Source organism: Pseudopipra pipra, chromosome 15, assembly GCF_036250125.1.
Source record: "Pseudopipra pipra isolate bDixPip1 chromosome 15, bDixPip1.hap1, whole genome shotgun sequence".
NCBI lineage: Eukaryota > Metazoa > Chordata > Aves > Passeriformes > Pipridae > Pseudopipra > Pseudopipra pipra.
In genome coordinates this window covers 9,308,840-9,324,660 of record NC_087563.1, presented here as the reverse complement: position 1 = coordinate 9,324,660, position 15,821 = coordinate 9,308,840, and the positions used below count along the sequence as shown (strand labels likewise).

General features: G+C 51.5%; 2 protein-coding genes across 5 annotated transcripts in view; one reads left to right on the top strand and one right to left on the bottom strand.

The window, feature by feature from the left end:
- The window catches only part of NEURL1B (neuralized E3 ubiquitin protein ligase 1B), a 33,120-nt gene extending 24,115 nt beyond the window's left edge, over positions 1–9,005 (top strand). Inside the window, exons 3-5 of the mRNA XM_064671759.1 lie at positions 2,562–3,269; positions 4,168–4,293; positions 5,156–9,005. Coding sequence (XP_064527829.1) covers positions 2,562–3,269; positions 4,168–4,293; positions 5,156–5,400 — 1,079 coding nt within the window. The 3' untranslated portion in view covers positions 5,401–9,005. The remainder of the gene's footprint in view (positions 1–2,561; positions 3,270–4,167; positions 4,294–5,155) is intronic.
- A 946-nt stretch (positions 9,006–9,951) lies between these two features.
- Positions 9,952–15,821, bottom strand: part of SH3PXD2B (SH3 and PX domains 2B) — a 69,242-nt gene continuing 63,372 nt past the window's right edge. For 3 of the 4 annotated variants that reach the window (XM_064671756.1, XM_064671757.1, XM_064671758.1), the window contains 2 exons: positions 15,572–15,697; positions 13,079–14,691 (listed from right to left, as the gene is read on the bottom strand). In XM_064671756.1, coding sequence (XP_064527826.1) covers positions 13,195–14,691; positions 15,572–15,697 — 1,623 coding nt within the window. In that variant the 3' untranslated portion in view covers positions 13,079–13,194. Of the gene's footprint in view, positions 14,692–15,571; positions 15,698–15,821 lie in introns of all 4 variants that reach the window. The other variant, XM_064671755.1, reaches the window with a different exon arrangement.

The following is a 15,821-nucleotide window of genomic DNA, read 5'->3' as shown; positions in this document are numbered from 1 at the left end:
AGCCATGTGAAGGGATAAATGGAAATCTTTACCTGTGATTTCACCCAGCTTTCTCTGAGCTGGATGTGCTGCTGTGGCATGGAAAAACATGGTGCTGCTTACAGCAAAGTCCCAGGGACTGAGCAGACAAAGATGACCAGTGCTGACTTCATTCTTTCCCAGCTACCAGTTACTGCCAGTCCATTGAAAACTACCACCAACGGCCCAAGAGTTTCCTGGAGCCCTTCTCCAGCCTCTCTCTCTTGGCCTTGGTCCCACCCAGGCTGGCAGTTTAAGGGGCTGGATTTGCAGACATGACCTGATTCACCCTTCCCTTACACATGGGCATCACACAGATCACTGCATTCAGGTGGTGTCTGGCTGATTTAAAGGCATCATCCTTGGGGAGGGCTGAAAGAGGGGAGGAATTTGTTCCCATTAGCAAACCAAGCTGATTGCCATGGAATGACTTTCCTTTTGTGACTTTTATGGCACTGAAATTTCAAATGAATTCAGTGTTAGATGGAAGGTTTTGAACTGGGCCACACCACAGGGAATCCTTTTAAAATACAAGTGTTGCCCTTTCCCAGAGGCTCCTAGGAGCTGATTTGAGTTTTAACAGCCAAACTCAGCTGCACCTGCTTGAGGGGATGGTGCTGCTGTCCTGGCACAGAGCAGACACCAGTGATAAACTGTGAAATGGTTAGTCCAGTGGGCAGGCAGCTACATCACATATTCTTCTGAATGGTGCCAATTATTTTACAGGCGAGAAGGCTACACATAAACAACACTTTTCCCTGTCTGCTGTGCCTCAGATGTGTAATTAAACCTTACCAGTAGCTTATCCTGTAATTGCAATTGCGATGCACTCCAGCCTCTGGTGCTCATCACAGAGCAGAAGTGTTTGCTGTATTGGCCAGGGCAGCTGCTTCACCAGAGCACTCCTTCTTCCTCATTAGATTGGAGTTAGAAAAATAAAATGCTGCATCTTTCTGCCCCCCCCCACCTCCCATCATGCCTGCAGCATCCAAGTGTGCAGAGTGAAAGACTCAGCCTGGGAGCACCTGTACTCTGATGTTTTCTTTTTTTTTATTAAAATACCAAACCCCGCACACTGCCTTGGGAATCAGGGCAACGTTCAGCACGATGATCAGGGCGATGATCTGGAGCACAGGGGACCCAAACTCCTTGCTACAGTGGTCGTGTCTTAGAGGATGTGCTTTTCTCTGTCTCTTCCTCCCAAAATTTTGTGAGTTGAGAAAGCTGTAAAATATAACTCCAGTTCTGATGCACAAAATGCATCTTTCAGCATTATGAATTGTAGAATCACAGAATGGTTTGTATTGGAAGGGACCTTAACGATCATCCAGTTCCAACCTTCTGCCTTGGGCAGGCACACCTTCCACTCGACCAGGTTGCTCCAAGCCCCATCCAACCTGGCCTCGAACACTTCCAGGGATGGGGCATATCCATCATGAAGCTTGGATGTCTTACTCCTCTTTCTTGCCAGACACCCTGTCCTTGCTAGAAGGAGCTGGTCCAGGCATCAGTCTATCCCAGTAGCCTCTCCTGCTGCTGAGTGAGGCAGCCTCTGCTTTGCAGGTGCTGGCTGGATTTGAGTGTTTTTCCTTCTTTGGTAAAAGCCTGGTGATTTTCTCCTTCAAGGAGCAGGCAGTGTTGGTGCTGGGCTTCTTCACCCCCATCTCTGGGAAGACCAGGAGCCTGCTTCATTCACACAGACTCTTTACTTCCACATGCTTTGACTTTGCTCAGTGGGTTGAGGCCTTGCCTTCAGAGTCAAGTGTCCAGGCTGCCCTGGGCAGGGCTGGAGGTAGAAGGAAGGACACTCCCAAGCTTCTCCACACCTTTACATCGTTCCCCCAGCCTGGTATGGCCGAAGTGAAAGTCTGGAAAATGAATTAAGGATCAACATCCTGACTTTCCCTTTGCTGTGAAAAGGGAAAACAATTCTCTGCCATAAAAATCATTCTAACACCTGCAGGAAGTAGCTTTTGTGACCAGCTCTCCATTCAAAATCTCTGCAGGGCTGAGAACACCCCTGAGATACAAAACTTGAAATCTTCCTTAAAATGACCTCTCAGACACACCTGGTCTGGACACAGTTATAAGGCAATGACAAAGAGTGTGGAAAGAATATTGTGCTTGTGTTCCTTTGCCCACCGCTGTGTTGTGGATTTGACTGGCACAAGAGCTTTGGACAACAAGATATTGAGATGTTTCCTTCTTTTACAGAGTGATCTCAAAGCTATTAGACCTCTCCACTGAGAAAGCTGTTAAGACCACACTGGTTTACAGCTTTTTCCAGTTCACCAGTGCAGGGAACTCCCAGATCACATGGGTACTTTGAAACACTTGTTTTTCCTTGGCTTGTGCCAAGATGCAGCTATTTGTCTGCCTTCTGCCTGCTCCACACCTGACTCTCCACCAATTACTGGTTGACCTCTGGCTGATTTTTTCCATTCAGAGGGACTGAATCTGTAGGCTGAAATAATAATTAGAACCATAGAAGTAGGAAGTTGTATCTTGACCCTAATGCCTGTGTCACTGGGTTTATCTCACAGATAGCATGTTCGCAGAGACCATGACCACTGCCCGGCTCAGCACTGCCCGGCTCAGCACCTGCCTTCCACAGAGCAACCACGACTCAGCCAACTTCAACAACAATGAGCTAGAGAACAACCAAGTGGTGGCTAAAATTGCAAACCTAAACCTAAGCCGGGTACCAGGACTTGCGACAGACAACCACATCATCCCCTGCTGCCCAAACCGGCGGCATCACGCGCAGGGGGTCCCGGCCTTCCTGGACACAGACCTGCGGTTCCACCCCACCCGCGGCCCTGACATCACCTTTTCTCAGGACCGGATGGTTGCGTGCACCAATTGGCAAGAAAGCAGTAGGACTTTGGTGTTTTCTGACCGGCCTTTGCACATCGGTGAAAGCCTCTTTGTGGAAGTAGGACACCTTGGGTTGCCATACTACGGGGCCCTTTCATTTGGCATCACTTCTTGTGATCCGAGTACTTTACGGACAAATGAGCTCCCGGCAGATCCGGACTTTCTCTTGGACCGCAAGGAGTACTGGGTGGTTTACCGAGCGTTCCCGGTCCTCAACAACGGCGACATTCTCAGCTTCATGGTCTTGCCGAATGGAGAGGTGCACCACGGGGTGAATGGAGCCAGCCGAGGAATGCTGATGTGTGTGGACACCTCACAGTCTCTCTGGGTGTTTTTTACAATCCATGGTGTAATCAACCAGCTCAAGATACTGGGTAAGTGCAGCCAAAAGAAAGGATATCGGGGAGCACCTGGCTTGTGCAGTTCCCTGGTCCAGAACCAGAGCTACAGGTTTGCACTCACAGTGTTCACTGATGTGAGGAAGCAGCTCCTGATCTCACCTTGTGTTTGCAAATAAAAGTGAGTGAGACATGTTGGCTGTCACCTAGATGTGTGCAGCCTATATAAGTCCCCCAGAAATGGATGAGACTCGAGACATAAAATAAGCAGCAGGCAAGGATGGCTGTGGGGGGAGGCAGCTGTATTTCAGTGGCTTTGTTTTTAAAGGGATTCTTTATAAACTCCCTATTCCAGCCAAAAGGTGTTAAATTCCTGCCTTGGTAAGGATGATGATGTTTGTGAGCACAGCTCTAGTTTAAGCACATGTATTGGACAGTAATCCCTCCTCAGGCACTGCCACAGCTCGGGTATCAGCTGGCACTTTTGATCCATTGCTGGATCTATCAGAAGGGATTCTATCAGAAAATCAGACTGATGACTTTGTAAAGCAGGTTTTCCTCATCCAAAGCAAAGCCCTGACCCAGCTGACAGTGAGACAGCGACAGCTTGAGGCCACTGCTGCTGGAGAGATTGGGACTGTGGGGAAGTGACTTTATACCCCAAATGTCAGATAACCTGGTTCTTCACTGAAGCACTGAACAGGCATCGTACAGTTGCATAATGAGGTCCAGACCCTGGAGGTCACATCCAAAATCATGCACCTCCAAAGTCACTACATATCATTACTAAGGGGCAGCACTTAACTCAGAAGCTGGGCTTTACCCTGCAGCACCCTGTGTGTGGGGGGTGGGAGCAGCTCAGCAGGTGTTTAGCTGGGGTTGGGGTGTCTCTTGCCCATGGTGGGCTCAACTCAGCTCTCTCCTGTGTTCTCAGGCACGGTGCAGTCCAGCCCAGTGACCGTCTCGCCCTCAGGATCCCCCGGTGGCTCCCAGTACGACAGTGACTCGGACATGGCCTTCAGCGTGAACAGGTCGTCATCGGCTTCAGAGTCATCGCTGGGTAAGGACAGGCTGGCCCTCAGCTCCCACCACAGCAAGACAGGAATCCAGGATGGGGCTGGGGCTGTGCAAGACAGCAGGGCAAGGTTAGGGGGAGATGTTACATTTCTTCCCAGGCTGACAGAAGGAACTGTAGGAAAACACCAAGTGGTGGAAAGATTTTCATGGCCTAAAGAAAGTCTGCATGTTGCTTGTATCAGCAATAGCATGGCCAGCAGGACCAGGGCAGTGACTGTCCCCCTGTACTGTGCACTGGTAAGGCCACACCTCAAATCCTGGGTTCAGTTCTGGTCCCCTCATGACAAGAAAGTCATTGAGGTGCTGGAGCATGTCCAGAGAAGGGCAACGGAGCTGGGGAAGGATCTGGAGCACAAGGAGCAGCTAAGGGAGATGGGGGGGCTCAGCCTGGAGAAAAGGAGGCTCAGAGGGGACCTTCTCACTTTCTACAACTCCCTGACGGAAGGGTGGAGCCACGTGGGGGTTGGTCTGTCTTGTAAGTATCAAATAACAAGAGGAAATGGCCTCAAATTGCACCAAGAGTGTTTTAGACTGGATATTAGGAAAAATTTATTCACTGAAAGGGTGGTCAGGTATTGAACAGGCTGCCCAGGGAAGTGGTGGAATCACCATCCCTAGAACTGTTCAAAAAATGTACGGATGTGTAAAAAAGGGATAGCAGGCTCTGCCTGGAACTGTAACTGTGCTACTGGTTGGAATACACCGGGGTTGCTTGGCCAAACAAACCAGGCAGTGACTAAGGCAGGAAGAGCCTTAAAAACTGACTTGAGCGTGTGTGTTGATCAGTGTCAGGTTTGCGCCGCTGTGGCGACTGAATTATCTCATTCCTTCCTCCTCTTTTGCAGTGACTGCTCCAAGCTCCCCCTTGAGCCCCCCCATCTCTCCTGTCTTCCCCCCTCCGGAGCCATCCAGCAGCAAGAACGGGGAATGCACCGTTTGCTTCGACAGCGAGGTGGACACGGTGATCTACACCTGCGGACACATGTGCCTCTGCAACACCTGCGGTCTTAAGCTGAAGAAGCAGCTCAACGCCTGCTGCCCAATCTGCCGACGGGTCATCAAAGATGTTATTAAAATATACCGCCCTTAGCGCCCGCCTCGGGCTGTAGGAAGGGGAACGCCGCTAGCAGTAACCACGCCTTTCCGTCCCTGCTTATGGGTTATCGTGCTGGTCAGTCGTTATCAAGTGGCTCGTTATCTGTGTTTCCTTATTTGACAGGTAGGGCACAATTCAGGGATAAAATTGAGCTGAGGATCATGTAGGGCCCAAAGGCATGGCCAGGCTGTGTGCCCACAGGCGAATCCGGGGAATCACGGTCTGCACCCAGCTGCAAATGAGAAATTTCCCCTGCAAAGGTTCTTTTTTCCCTCTTCCTGCTCCGGAGGAGGCTTGCTATGGTGTGGGCCTGCAAGGGGAGGTTGCCATTTGGTCAATGCCAGGTGCCACTGGGCTTCCTGACCCCAAAACCTGAACAGCTCTGGGATGCTGCCAGATGCTTGTGCTGTGGTGGAACAAAATTAGGATAAGGCCCAGCGGGAGGGTTCAAAGTGGACAAAACTGATCTGGAAATGTCCTGCTTATCTGTGTAAGGAGAACTAGCTAAAGCCAAATAGTAGCACAGCCAGATTCTCACTTGTTTGGGTTCTGTCCCCGTGAACAGGTTTCTGGGGTACATGGAGAAGCCAGTCTGGACATAGATAAAGCAGCTTTTGCTTTCTGTGGCAGAGCAGAGACTTTTGGCCAGGGAGGCTGAGACCTGGAGAGCTGCCATGGGGTAGCAGTGAGGAGCACAAGCCCACTGAGAGCCCAGCCAGCCCCAGCAGTGGGCAGCTATGAGGGGCGACTCAGGCCTGATGAAGCCATAATTTCCAGCCCGTGGATGAGAGGAGTGTTTGGATGGGAACACTGCAATCCTGGCTGTGATGGTGTTTGCCATCTCCAGGCACACACACCTGCATTTTGCTCTGCCCTCTTGGCAGGTGGCACAGCTGCCATGTTACCCCATCCTGCCTGGCTAGACCTGTCCTAGACCTTCCCCCGCAGCCAGTGCCATGGCAGGGCTCAGCTTTCCTCCTGCCCCACCATGGGGACTTTTTGGAGCCTGTGGTGAGAAATTAATTTCTGACCCAGTCCCAGCAGGCTCACCTTTTTTCTGAGGACTGTGTATGTGCTGATCTTACCTGCTCTTTCTCCTGCCTTTCCCAGTTTTCCAGCACAGCTGGGTCTCAACGGTAGATGAGAACTTGTTGAGAAAAACAGGGATCTATCTCACTTGGCTTTACTTAGGAGTAGGAAAGAAAAAGGCTCTGGGGCTATTAGTAGATGTTGGGACTTAAAAGGTAAATGGGTTTCAGGTGTGATGTTACAGCTACAGGCAGCAGCTGGATGAGCTGAGCAGCATTTGAGTGTGCAGCAACGGGACTGATGTGAGGAGCTTAGTGTCCTCCTCCCTGCTGCTCCAGCAGGAGCTACCCTCCATTCTCTGTCCTCTGCCCACTTGCACAGCCCCTGTCCAGTCCTTCAGCCTGAGCCTGACCAGCTTCCAGCTGGTCCAAGAGGGAAAAAGAGAGAGGATGCAAATGGGAGGATGAGAGAGGGGCTGGTATTGCAGCTCGGTGACCGTGTGCTACCAAGTGCATAAGAATGGCTTTTTCAGAAAGGTGCAATTTTAGTCTGAAAAAGAAAAAGCAGAATAGCAACTCCTGTACATTTCAGGGCTTCTGGGCACAGAGGGGCAGCCTGAGGTTGTCAGTGCCTGTCATCTCGCCTGGCCATTTCCTCTCTCCTCCAAGGTGCAGGTAGCTGTGGGTGCACAGCCCTCTCCTGGTGCTGCTGCCCAGGTGGTGGTTTGGCTGTGCCAGGAGAGCTGTGTTTGGTTACTGACCAGCAGCCAGCCCTGTGCTGCCATTGTGGAGAGCACACCCAGGAGAGCAGTTCATTCTCCTCCTGCAGCGGGCTGTGCCTGCCAGTTCACAGAGCACGGGGAAACCTTTTGTTTTTAATTTTCAGAACTGATGAACATTTTAATTAAGTGTATAAATGAGAGGCTGCTCTAGAGTGAGATCTCTCAGCCATTGCCCTGCTGCATCAGCACAAGGGCCCACTGACTTTGCAGAGCCCTTTTTGGAAACCTGGCTGATGGCGCTGGCTGTGCCACTGCTGAGTGTGCTCAGCCCTCAGCAGAGCCACTCGCACTGCGACTGTGGCACGAGTTCACTCACACCTTTACTGAAGGAGGTAGCAAGGGCAGCTTCCCTGCGTTTGGAGCCTTGCCTGGACCTCCTGGCTGCCCTCTGCCCAGGCATTGCCTTCCTAGAGACCTCCTGGGTGCCACACTGGCAGATCAGGGTCTGGCTGCAGTGGGTGGGCACAGCACCAAAGGCACGATGATGGCAGGGTATGTCAGCATGGGATGAAGGGCCAGGCAGGTCAGTGCCTGCCTGGGGACAGGCTGCAGTGGGAAGCCTTTGCATCTTGAGGAATTCAAGGAAAGCTGTCAGAATCCACTCACTGCGAGCGATGCCAGCCTGGATCAGATCTGGGCTTGTGAGCACCAGTGGCCATTCCCAGGGCTGCTGTCCCGGTTTCAGGGGTGCCCAGTCCCTTTGGTCACTGCACAGCCACACCAGCACAGCAGAGTCCGTTTGCTTGGCCGACACCTCAGGTCCTCAGTGAGCAGGATTGGTGCACGCCTGGGGTGGGGTTTATTTTGGTTTAGCTCTCTTTTGTATTTTTAAGCCAGCAAGGAGAAATACCAAATCCACCCCAGGCTGGGCCTGAGCTGTTCAGGACACATTGCAGAGGCTGAATTTTTGCTGTAGCAGTGAAGACCAGTTTCCAGAAGGGCAGCACCCAGTGATGCCAGCAAGGGAACCAGCTCAGACAGCATCTGGAGCACGGCTGAGCAGCAAACAGGACGTGAGAGCAGTGGATGTATCACCCTGCCTATCTGAGAGCAATGGGAATTTTCCAAAATAGGCCTCAAAAAAAAAATGTCCGGGAAAAGGTAGCCTCTTTCAGATTTAATTGTTAGTATTCGTATTGCTATTTTTTTTAAACAGTCCAATGATATATTATTTGTACAGAAGATCTGTTTGTGCCTTATAAGGGTGTCTGTGCACTTTTTATCCTTTTTAAAGCAACTTTTAAAAAGAAAAAAAAAAAGATGGGGGGAGAAAACAGCACAGATCAATGGTAGTTTTTTAGAATTTTGTGTTCACTGAGAATCCTGCTTTATATATATATATATGTGTGTATATATATATATATATATACTGGAGTGAAAAAGTGTTTATTTCCATGGATTTTTTCCCCCTCTCCTCCTTAACCTCTTTGTTTAAAAATTTAAAAAAAGGAAGAAAGGAAGGAAGAAAGAGATGAGATTGGGGAACTCTTTTACCTTCCCCCTTTCTGAGACAGTTACTCTCTTGTCGTTACCTTTATGATTCAATACTGTGACCTGTACATCTTGTTTAAGCTGAATCAGATTTTGGACCTCTGTATTAGGCTTTTCAAGCAAATCATCTGGGGGACCGGGGGAGGGAGGGCATCGCACGAGGGGGGGAACTGCACTTCTACATGTCAGTACTCTATAGCGTTGTGTTCAGTGCTGTGTGTTTTACTTTTGTCCATTTACCTGTTTTACATTAATATAATTTTACTTGTTTATGAAACAAATAAAACTTTGGCTTGTACAGAGTGCTCCAGAATGTTTAAAAGAGCTTGAGCCGGGGAATGATTTGCAAAGCATGGCAATACTGATCCAGAGAGGAAGGGTCAGGGCAGCTCTCTTCATCTGCTTAAAAAAAAAAAAAAAAGACACTTTACATACCTCTCATGAGCTGTGTTTTGCTTCTGGGAGTCACAGCCCAGTGGCTGCTCAGTCCCTTGATGGGCTGGGAAGCGTAAGAGGGTTTTCTGGCTACCTTAACTTTGCGAACACTTGCAAGTTTGGCGGGCAGTGTGTATTTTAGGGCTACAGAGGTGAAAGGGTTCAGTGGTAGATGCCACCAGGAAGTGCCCCGAATTTCTTACCCAATCTCAAGCAAGGCAGCTGCCAGCCTGATCCTGCTCCTGTGACTGTGCTGGGGCTGTGGCAGCCTGGGGACTGTGGGTGGCCAGAGAGGGGTGATGCAAACACAGCAGAAGGGCTGGTCTGGCTCTTTATTTCACAAGCAGAGGCCAACAGAAGGCTGCTCTGTAAATTGTTTATATCCCGAAATGTGGCCTGCTGAAGCCAGATACCAGTCAGGCAGCCTCAGATGTGGTTTAATGTGGAGTGGAAAAATTCATTCATAACTCTGCCCTGGCAAGCACACGGCCAGAGTTAAGTGTTCACACGAAACCCTTCACTCACCACAGGTGGTGAGGGAGCCCGACAGTGGCTATTTATACTAAAATGCCTTTTTTATACACTCTGTTGCCCCACTTTATCCACAGAGCTGATCCTTCTGAGATGCCAACAGGCCAATGCTGCCAGTCTCAGGCCATGGAGCAGCTCCAAGACCCAAGGATCTGCCAGGGTACCCATAACCCTCACCACTCCCAGGCACTGCTGTATGTGGGAGCACAGCCACAGCTGCCAGGACAGGAGAGCAGCACACCATGTTGCACCCCAGAATTACACCAGCCACACACGGGTTCACTAAGGTGCTTGAAACCAGTCAAGCAGTTTCTTTTTATTTCTTAAAAAAAAGAAAACAACCCTCCCTACCCCCCCAAAAAAAAAAATCCTAAACCCACCAAATAAAATAAAAAAAAAAAAATCCATCCCATAAAGGTGAAAGTATAGATAGGCATGTACACAGCTACATCTACCTTCTGCTGCCCCCCACCCACCCACAGTAATGTAGATTTATATGCACTTACATAATAATATAGCGAGACACGGACAAACAAATGGGTTTTGGGAGGTTTAGGGAGCCTGTGAGGAGCAGGGCACAGCAGGGCCGACAGCCTGCTGGGGATGTGCCAAACCATGGCGTGTCCCCAACACCTGGCTCGTGGGCCCCAAGCCATGGCAATGCCCCCCCTTTGTCACAAACCCTGACCCTGGCACTGCACTGGGTGGTTGGGCATTGGCTGATGGGGTGATGCACCCCGTGGCCAAGCTCGGGGTACTCGTGGTTGCCCTCCTCCTCCTCACGAGGTAGTCGGGGAGCTCGGCCGCATGTGACGTGCAAAGTACAGAGAGGCACAGCCTGGCTTGGGGCACACATGGCTGAACTGAGGGACAGGTATCAGATGGGGGGCAGAGCCCTGCCAGCCCAATGGCTCTTGGCATCTTCCCGACTGGAGTTGTCCAGCCTGCAGTCCCTTCGCAGACAGAAGAGTGGTAGGAAGGGGTAAGGCTGCAGGTGTCAGCACATACTGAGTGATCCCTGCCCTCTTGGAAGCTCTTTGGGAACAAGGGAGTGATCCTGTCACGTGCTCAATGAGCCAAATACAGTACTTGTGTTAGCAAAATGAAGCACTACCAGTTCTGAGGTTCAGTCTGGGAGGGAAGCGGGAATAGCCCTCATTTAGTGCGGAGGTCACACAAACAACACAGTCCTCTCTGAGGAAAGCCAGGGCAGTGAGGTCTCAGAGAGAGCAATAAGAGGCAATTCTGAGATTAAAAGGCTGTTCAGCAAAGACAGAGCAAGGACACAATGCCTGAGAAAAGGACACACAGCCCCTTCACCCCTGCATGAAACTACCAGAGCGGACAGGGGGATACAGGTCCAGCCCCTTCCTCAGATACGGAGAGGGCTGGATTTGGCTGACAAGCAGCTCTGGCTTAACTCATCCTGTCCCCACTCCTTTCCAAAGCAGAAGGGCTTTACTGGAGCAAGTGATGTGCAGAGTGAAGGCAGCGTTGCTCCCCCAACCCACCCTGCAACTCTCCTGGGAGCACATCAACAACTCGAAATGTGCCACACAAGGAGCTTTGTTACTGGATTGGGTTGCAAATGGATCACTTATTGCCAGCTCAGGTGAGTCACTCTGATCAGAGGCTGATGTGCCACCAGAAAAAATTGCAGGTGAGAGCAAGAGGTATCAAGGGGAGAATGGGGTGCATGAATTCCCATGGCTAAAATTGAATCTTGGGGCTTCTGGATTTTAGGCCGTACTGGGATGGTCAGGACTTCTCTATTAGATCAAACCAGCGCTGGGACAAACTGCTCCATCACTGTCCCAGAACAATTCTGGCCACAGGCACCACCATTTTCATTCTATATGCAGACAGAGGGGATCTTCAACTCTACATTTTCAGGCTAGAAAATAGGGGACAGAGAAGGAAGCAAGCATTTTGGGGAGTGGAGAACACTGCTTCAATTCTGCCAGCCTCAAATTAGAGGGAAAACTGCAATTATTTTCAGCAGCAAAATAATGTGGCTGCAGTAATCACACTTGCAATTAGACCAGAGAGGGCAACAGGGCTTGGTCAACACAAAACCTAACCCTGCCTTGGCTGGGGGGTGGGACTGGATAACCTCCAGATGTCTCTTCCAACCCGAACTATTCTGTGATTCTGTGAAACCCACCAAGAGCCAGGTTTAAAGCTCTTCTGGAGAGAAATGCAGCCCTGAACCTGCAAGTTAGACAAGGACAGAGGGAAAGAAATTGGCACTGGGGAATGACAGCTCATCCATGCTCATCCTCCTGCTGGGATAAGCAACACTGTGGGCAAGATTAGGCTTGGCAGGCAAGGATGTCAGCACTGAAAAATCCCAGGCTCTGCTTGACCTGAAGCTCCCCAAGCAACCTGTCACACAGCGTGAAATGAAAGGACCTGGAAGACAGGCAGGTGGGGTGACAAACAAGGTAAGCAGCCCCTGAGCACCAGACACACCTCACAACTGGTTGTGATGAGGAGCTGAACTCCCACATTCTGGATTGCACTTGATAATATCAGCACCTATGGAAGGACCCACCTCCTGGCTGCTGCCCGCCAGCCCGGGGAAGCTCAGTGGGTCGTGGGAAGGGGTGGTCCCCTATTAGTCCAACAAGCTGGGCAGTCGGTGTGGGAAGGAAAGCAAAGCATCCCTTTTCCAGGGCTTTTGGGTTCATTTTGGTCCTCTGTGCCTTGCATAGTATTCTTCAGCAAAACCCCTCTGACGTTTGGTTGTGGTACTGCAGGGGAGAAGCCTGCATGGTGTCCTGGATCAGCACGGAGAGGACCTGTTGGACGAGTGTGTGTGTATTTCTCTCCATTTTTTTCCATCAGGAGGATGTTTAAGTTAACACTTGTCACAGAGCAGGGAGGGTCCTGTGGCATTTGTGGGTGGAGCAAGGCCCAGCCCTTAACTGGGCAATGCCTGTGCCTGCACGTGCAGACAGAGCTATAGGGACCCTGTTCTCAGCAATCATTCCTCCTTTTGGCCACATTCCCTATGGCTCTGGCACACACCTGGACTAAGCAAGGTGACCTACAACATTTAACTGTGACCCTGAGCTTCAGGGAAAGGCAAATTCTTTTGTGCAGCCAGATTTCCTTTGTTGGTACCATTCCACCCATAAATCTTTGTTGGTACCATTCATGGTACAGGTGGCAAAATGTTTGATAAACATCTCCTGAGCACAGAGAACCATGGGAGCCATCATACACCATGAAGCTTGGCCAGGACAGCTCCAGCTGCATGTCTGGGCTGCCAGGATGGCACAGGAGCCAAGTCCTTGGGAGAATGTGGGGAGGAGGGTGGGTGGGAGCAAATGGGTGGGGAGGGGAGGCCAAGCTGCTTCCTCCACGCTGCCGCCAACAGGCACCAGCTGGGATGCTTGGGATCTCAATTATTATCTTTCCTTTTAGAGCCAGCCTCACAGAAAACTATAAATTAATCTGCTAATTAAATACTCAGGTGAGAGACCAGGGAACCTCCAGCCGTGCAAGCAGAGGAGTGGCTACGGCTTCTTCCGCAGGTAATTGGAAGGGATCCAGCCCTCCCAGCATGGCCCCCCCGTCAGGACCTTGCAAAACCACCAGCCACTGCTGTTCTTCTCACGAACTTCAAACAAAGTCCCTTCTTTAAAGCTGTTGGTCTCCTCGTCACCTTCAAAATCTGCCACTGCCACATAGAGAGCTTCCCTGGTAATATCCAGGCCGGAGACAGGGGCTGAGGTCCTCTCCCTGGGCTCCCCTCTCTCCACTGGTTTGGAAATGACCTTTGGGCTTATGCTGCTTTTTGCTTTGGCTTCATCTTGGATGGAGGCAGAGAGGAAGGGCTTGGCTTTTGGAGGAACCAGCATGGGCCTCCCTGGCACTGCAGATGACCTGATTTCAGGCGCTTCCCGTGCTGGGGCCCTCAGCTCCACTGCGGGGCCAGGGGCAGGACCCCCTATTTTCTTGGGGGGGGGTGGTCTGCGAGGTGGCACAATGGGGCGCTGTGGTGGGGCGTCCCTGGCACATGGGGTGTTTGCTGGGCCCAGGGGAGATTTGGGCAGTGCCTCTTTTGTGGTATAGCTGTCCAGCTTGGGCAGGGGCTTGCTCTCCATGCTTGGTCGCTCTGGAAACCTTCCAGGAGCCTCCGAAGAGACCACAGCACTACTGAAGGAGATTTCACCGGCAGCAGTGTCCTGCTCGGAGGGCTTCTCTGGGCACTTGGCAGGTCTAAGCTTGCTCCGCAGGCTGCAAATGTCCAGTTTATCATCAGCTGGAGGTGGGTCTGTCCGGGGGGATGCAGCAGGCTTTGGCTTGATCTGAGGTCTAGACTTCAAGAACGGATTCTGGGTGATGGGCTCAGGTTTGTCCTCCACAGGCTCAGCTTTTGGCTTGGTTGGCTTGACAATGGGCCGGAGGTTTGGCTTCTTCACCTCCTTGGCTGACACCTTATGTCCACATTCCAGTCCCATTTCGTTTTTCAGCTGGAAGAGTTTGCCCTTCTCTGGTTTGAGCTCTGGCTTCTTGCTGTCCTTTGGGGCTGCCGACTGCTTGGGTGGGATCATGGGCAAAATCATGCCTGGGGGCTTGGGGGGAGGTCTCTGCCTCTCCAGTAACTCGCCTTCTGATTTAATGATGGACTCCTTCCTGGGCGGCAGGCTGGGCTTCTCCTCTGTGTCACGGTCCGAGATCTCCTCATAGCCCCCGGCAAAGGAAAGGTCCCCACTTTCGGGACCTTCCCGCCCCTTCCAGTCTTTGGCCCACCTCCCACTGCAGTCCGTACCGTTAGGAGGAGCCTCTGGCAGAGGACGGCACGGCCCTGTCGCCTCCTCGCTGCTGTTGCCATCGGCCGTGGCGTCACCGAGCCGGAGCTGGGCCATCTCGTTGGGGAGCGGAGCCAGGAAATTCGGCCGGGATGCATTGCTGGTTTTCTTGTACTTATCGATGAAGGTGGCAGGGGCCCAGCCTTCCTTCTCCTCGATCTGGATGTACCACCAGCCGCTCAGGTTCTTCTCAATAACCTGCCGAGGGGAAAGGAAACCTCAGACATCCATGTGGGATCCCTCTCTGCACAAAAGGGTGTCTCCAAAATGATGTCAGGCAGACACATGGCCTTGGGCGCCTCTACAGCCAAAAAACATGGAATCACAGCACTGGCATCTAATGGGAAGGGAACCCGGTCATGACCTCTGCCAGGGAAGGAGAGCTGCGTGCCATGGAGCTGAGGAACGGAACAGCCGCGGCAAGGAGCTGTTTCCGAGCTGTCCCCGGGAGCGGGATGCCGGGTGCTGGCGGTGGCCACTGCGTGGCACTGTTGGAGCGATCAACCGGCAGCAATGCTGCACGGATCCGACACCGTCCAGTCTCTGCAGCTCCGGGAGCGGGGCTGAGGCCTGGGAGGGGCTGACTGGGGCAGCCCTAAAGGAAAATCCTCTTAGCGAGGGATAAATCACATCAGCACATGGAGAAAGCAAAATCCCATCTGCAGGAGGGATTCTGCCAGCAAAGAGGGTGTGCCAGGAAAGCAGTTCTGGAAGTGCTTTTAACTTTACACCTAGCCTAACCAAGGAAAAAACTACCATCTCTAACCTGATTTGTGGTTTGGCTTTATTTTCCATTAGCTCTAACACAGCACCCATGACTGGGGGACGGGAGGCCACCAAGAGCATCTTGGGCTCCAAAGTCTGGTGAGCTCATACAGGTTTCTCTCCCACTCTGATGTCAACATTACACAGAGGCAATCACATGTATCACCATGCCCATTTTTCATCCAGAATATCATGGTGAGCAGATCCTCCCTGCCTGGAAGGGGAGCTCCTGCCTGAAACAGGTCCCAGGGCAATGGGAGTCAGGAGCACCGCATTGATGTGAAGATGTGTGAAGGGGAGATGACAGTCTCACCTCTACTTTCATTCCTGCCTGGAAGCTGATGCCATCAGGAATGGTAGTCTGGAAATCAGCAATGGTGTAATATTCCTCTTCCACTTGAGGAGGGACAGGAGGTTTAGGCAGGTTCAAACCACGTGGCTGTGACCAGAAAAAAGGAAACCCATCAGTGTGTTTCTACAGCAGGTGTGACACAACATCCCCACAGCCCACCAGCCTACACAGAGACACCAGCACGGCCAGGGACAGGGGCAAGATCTCAGGC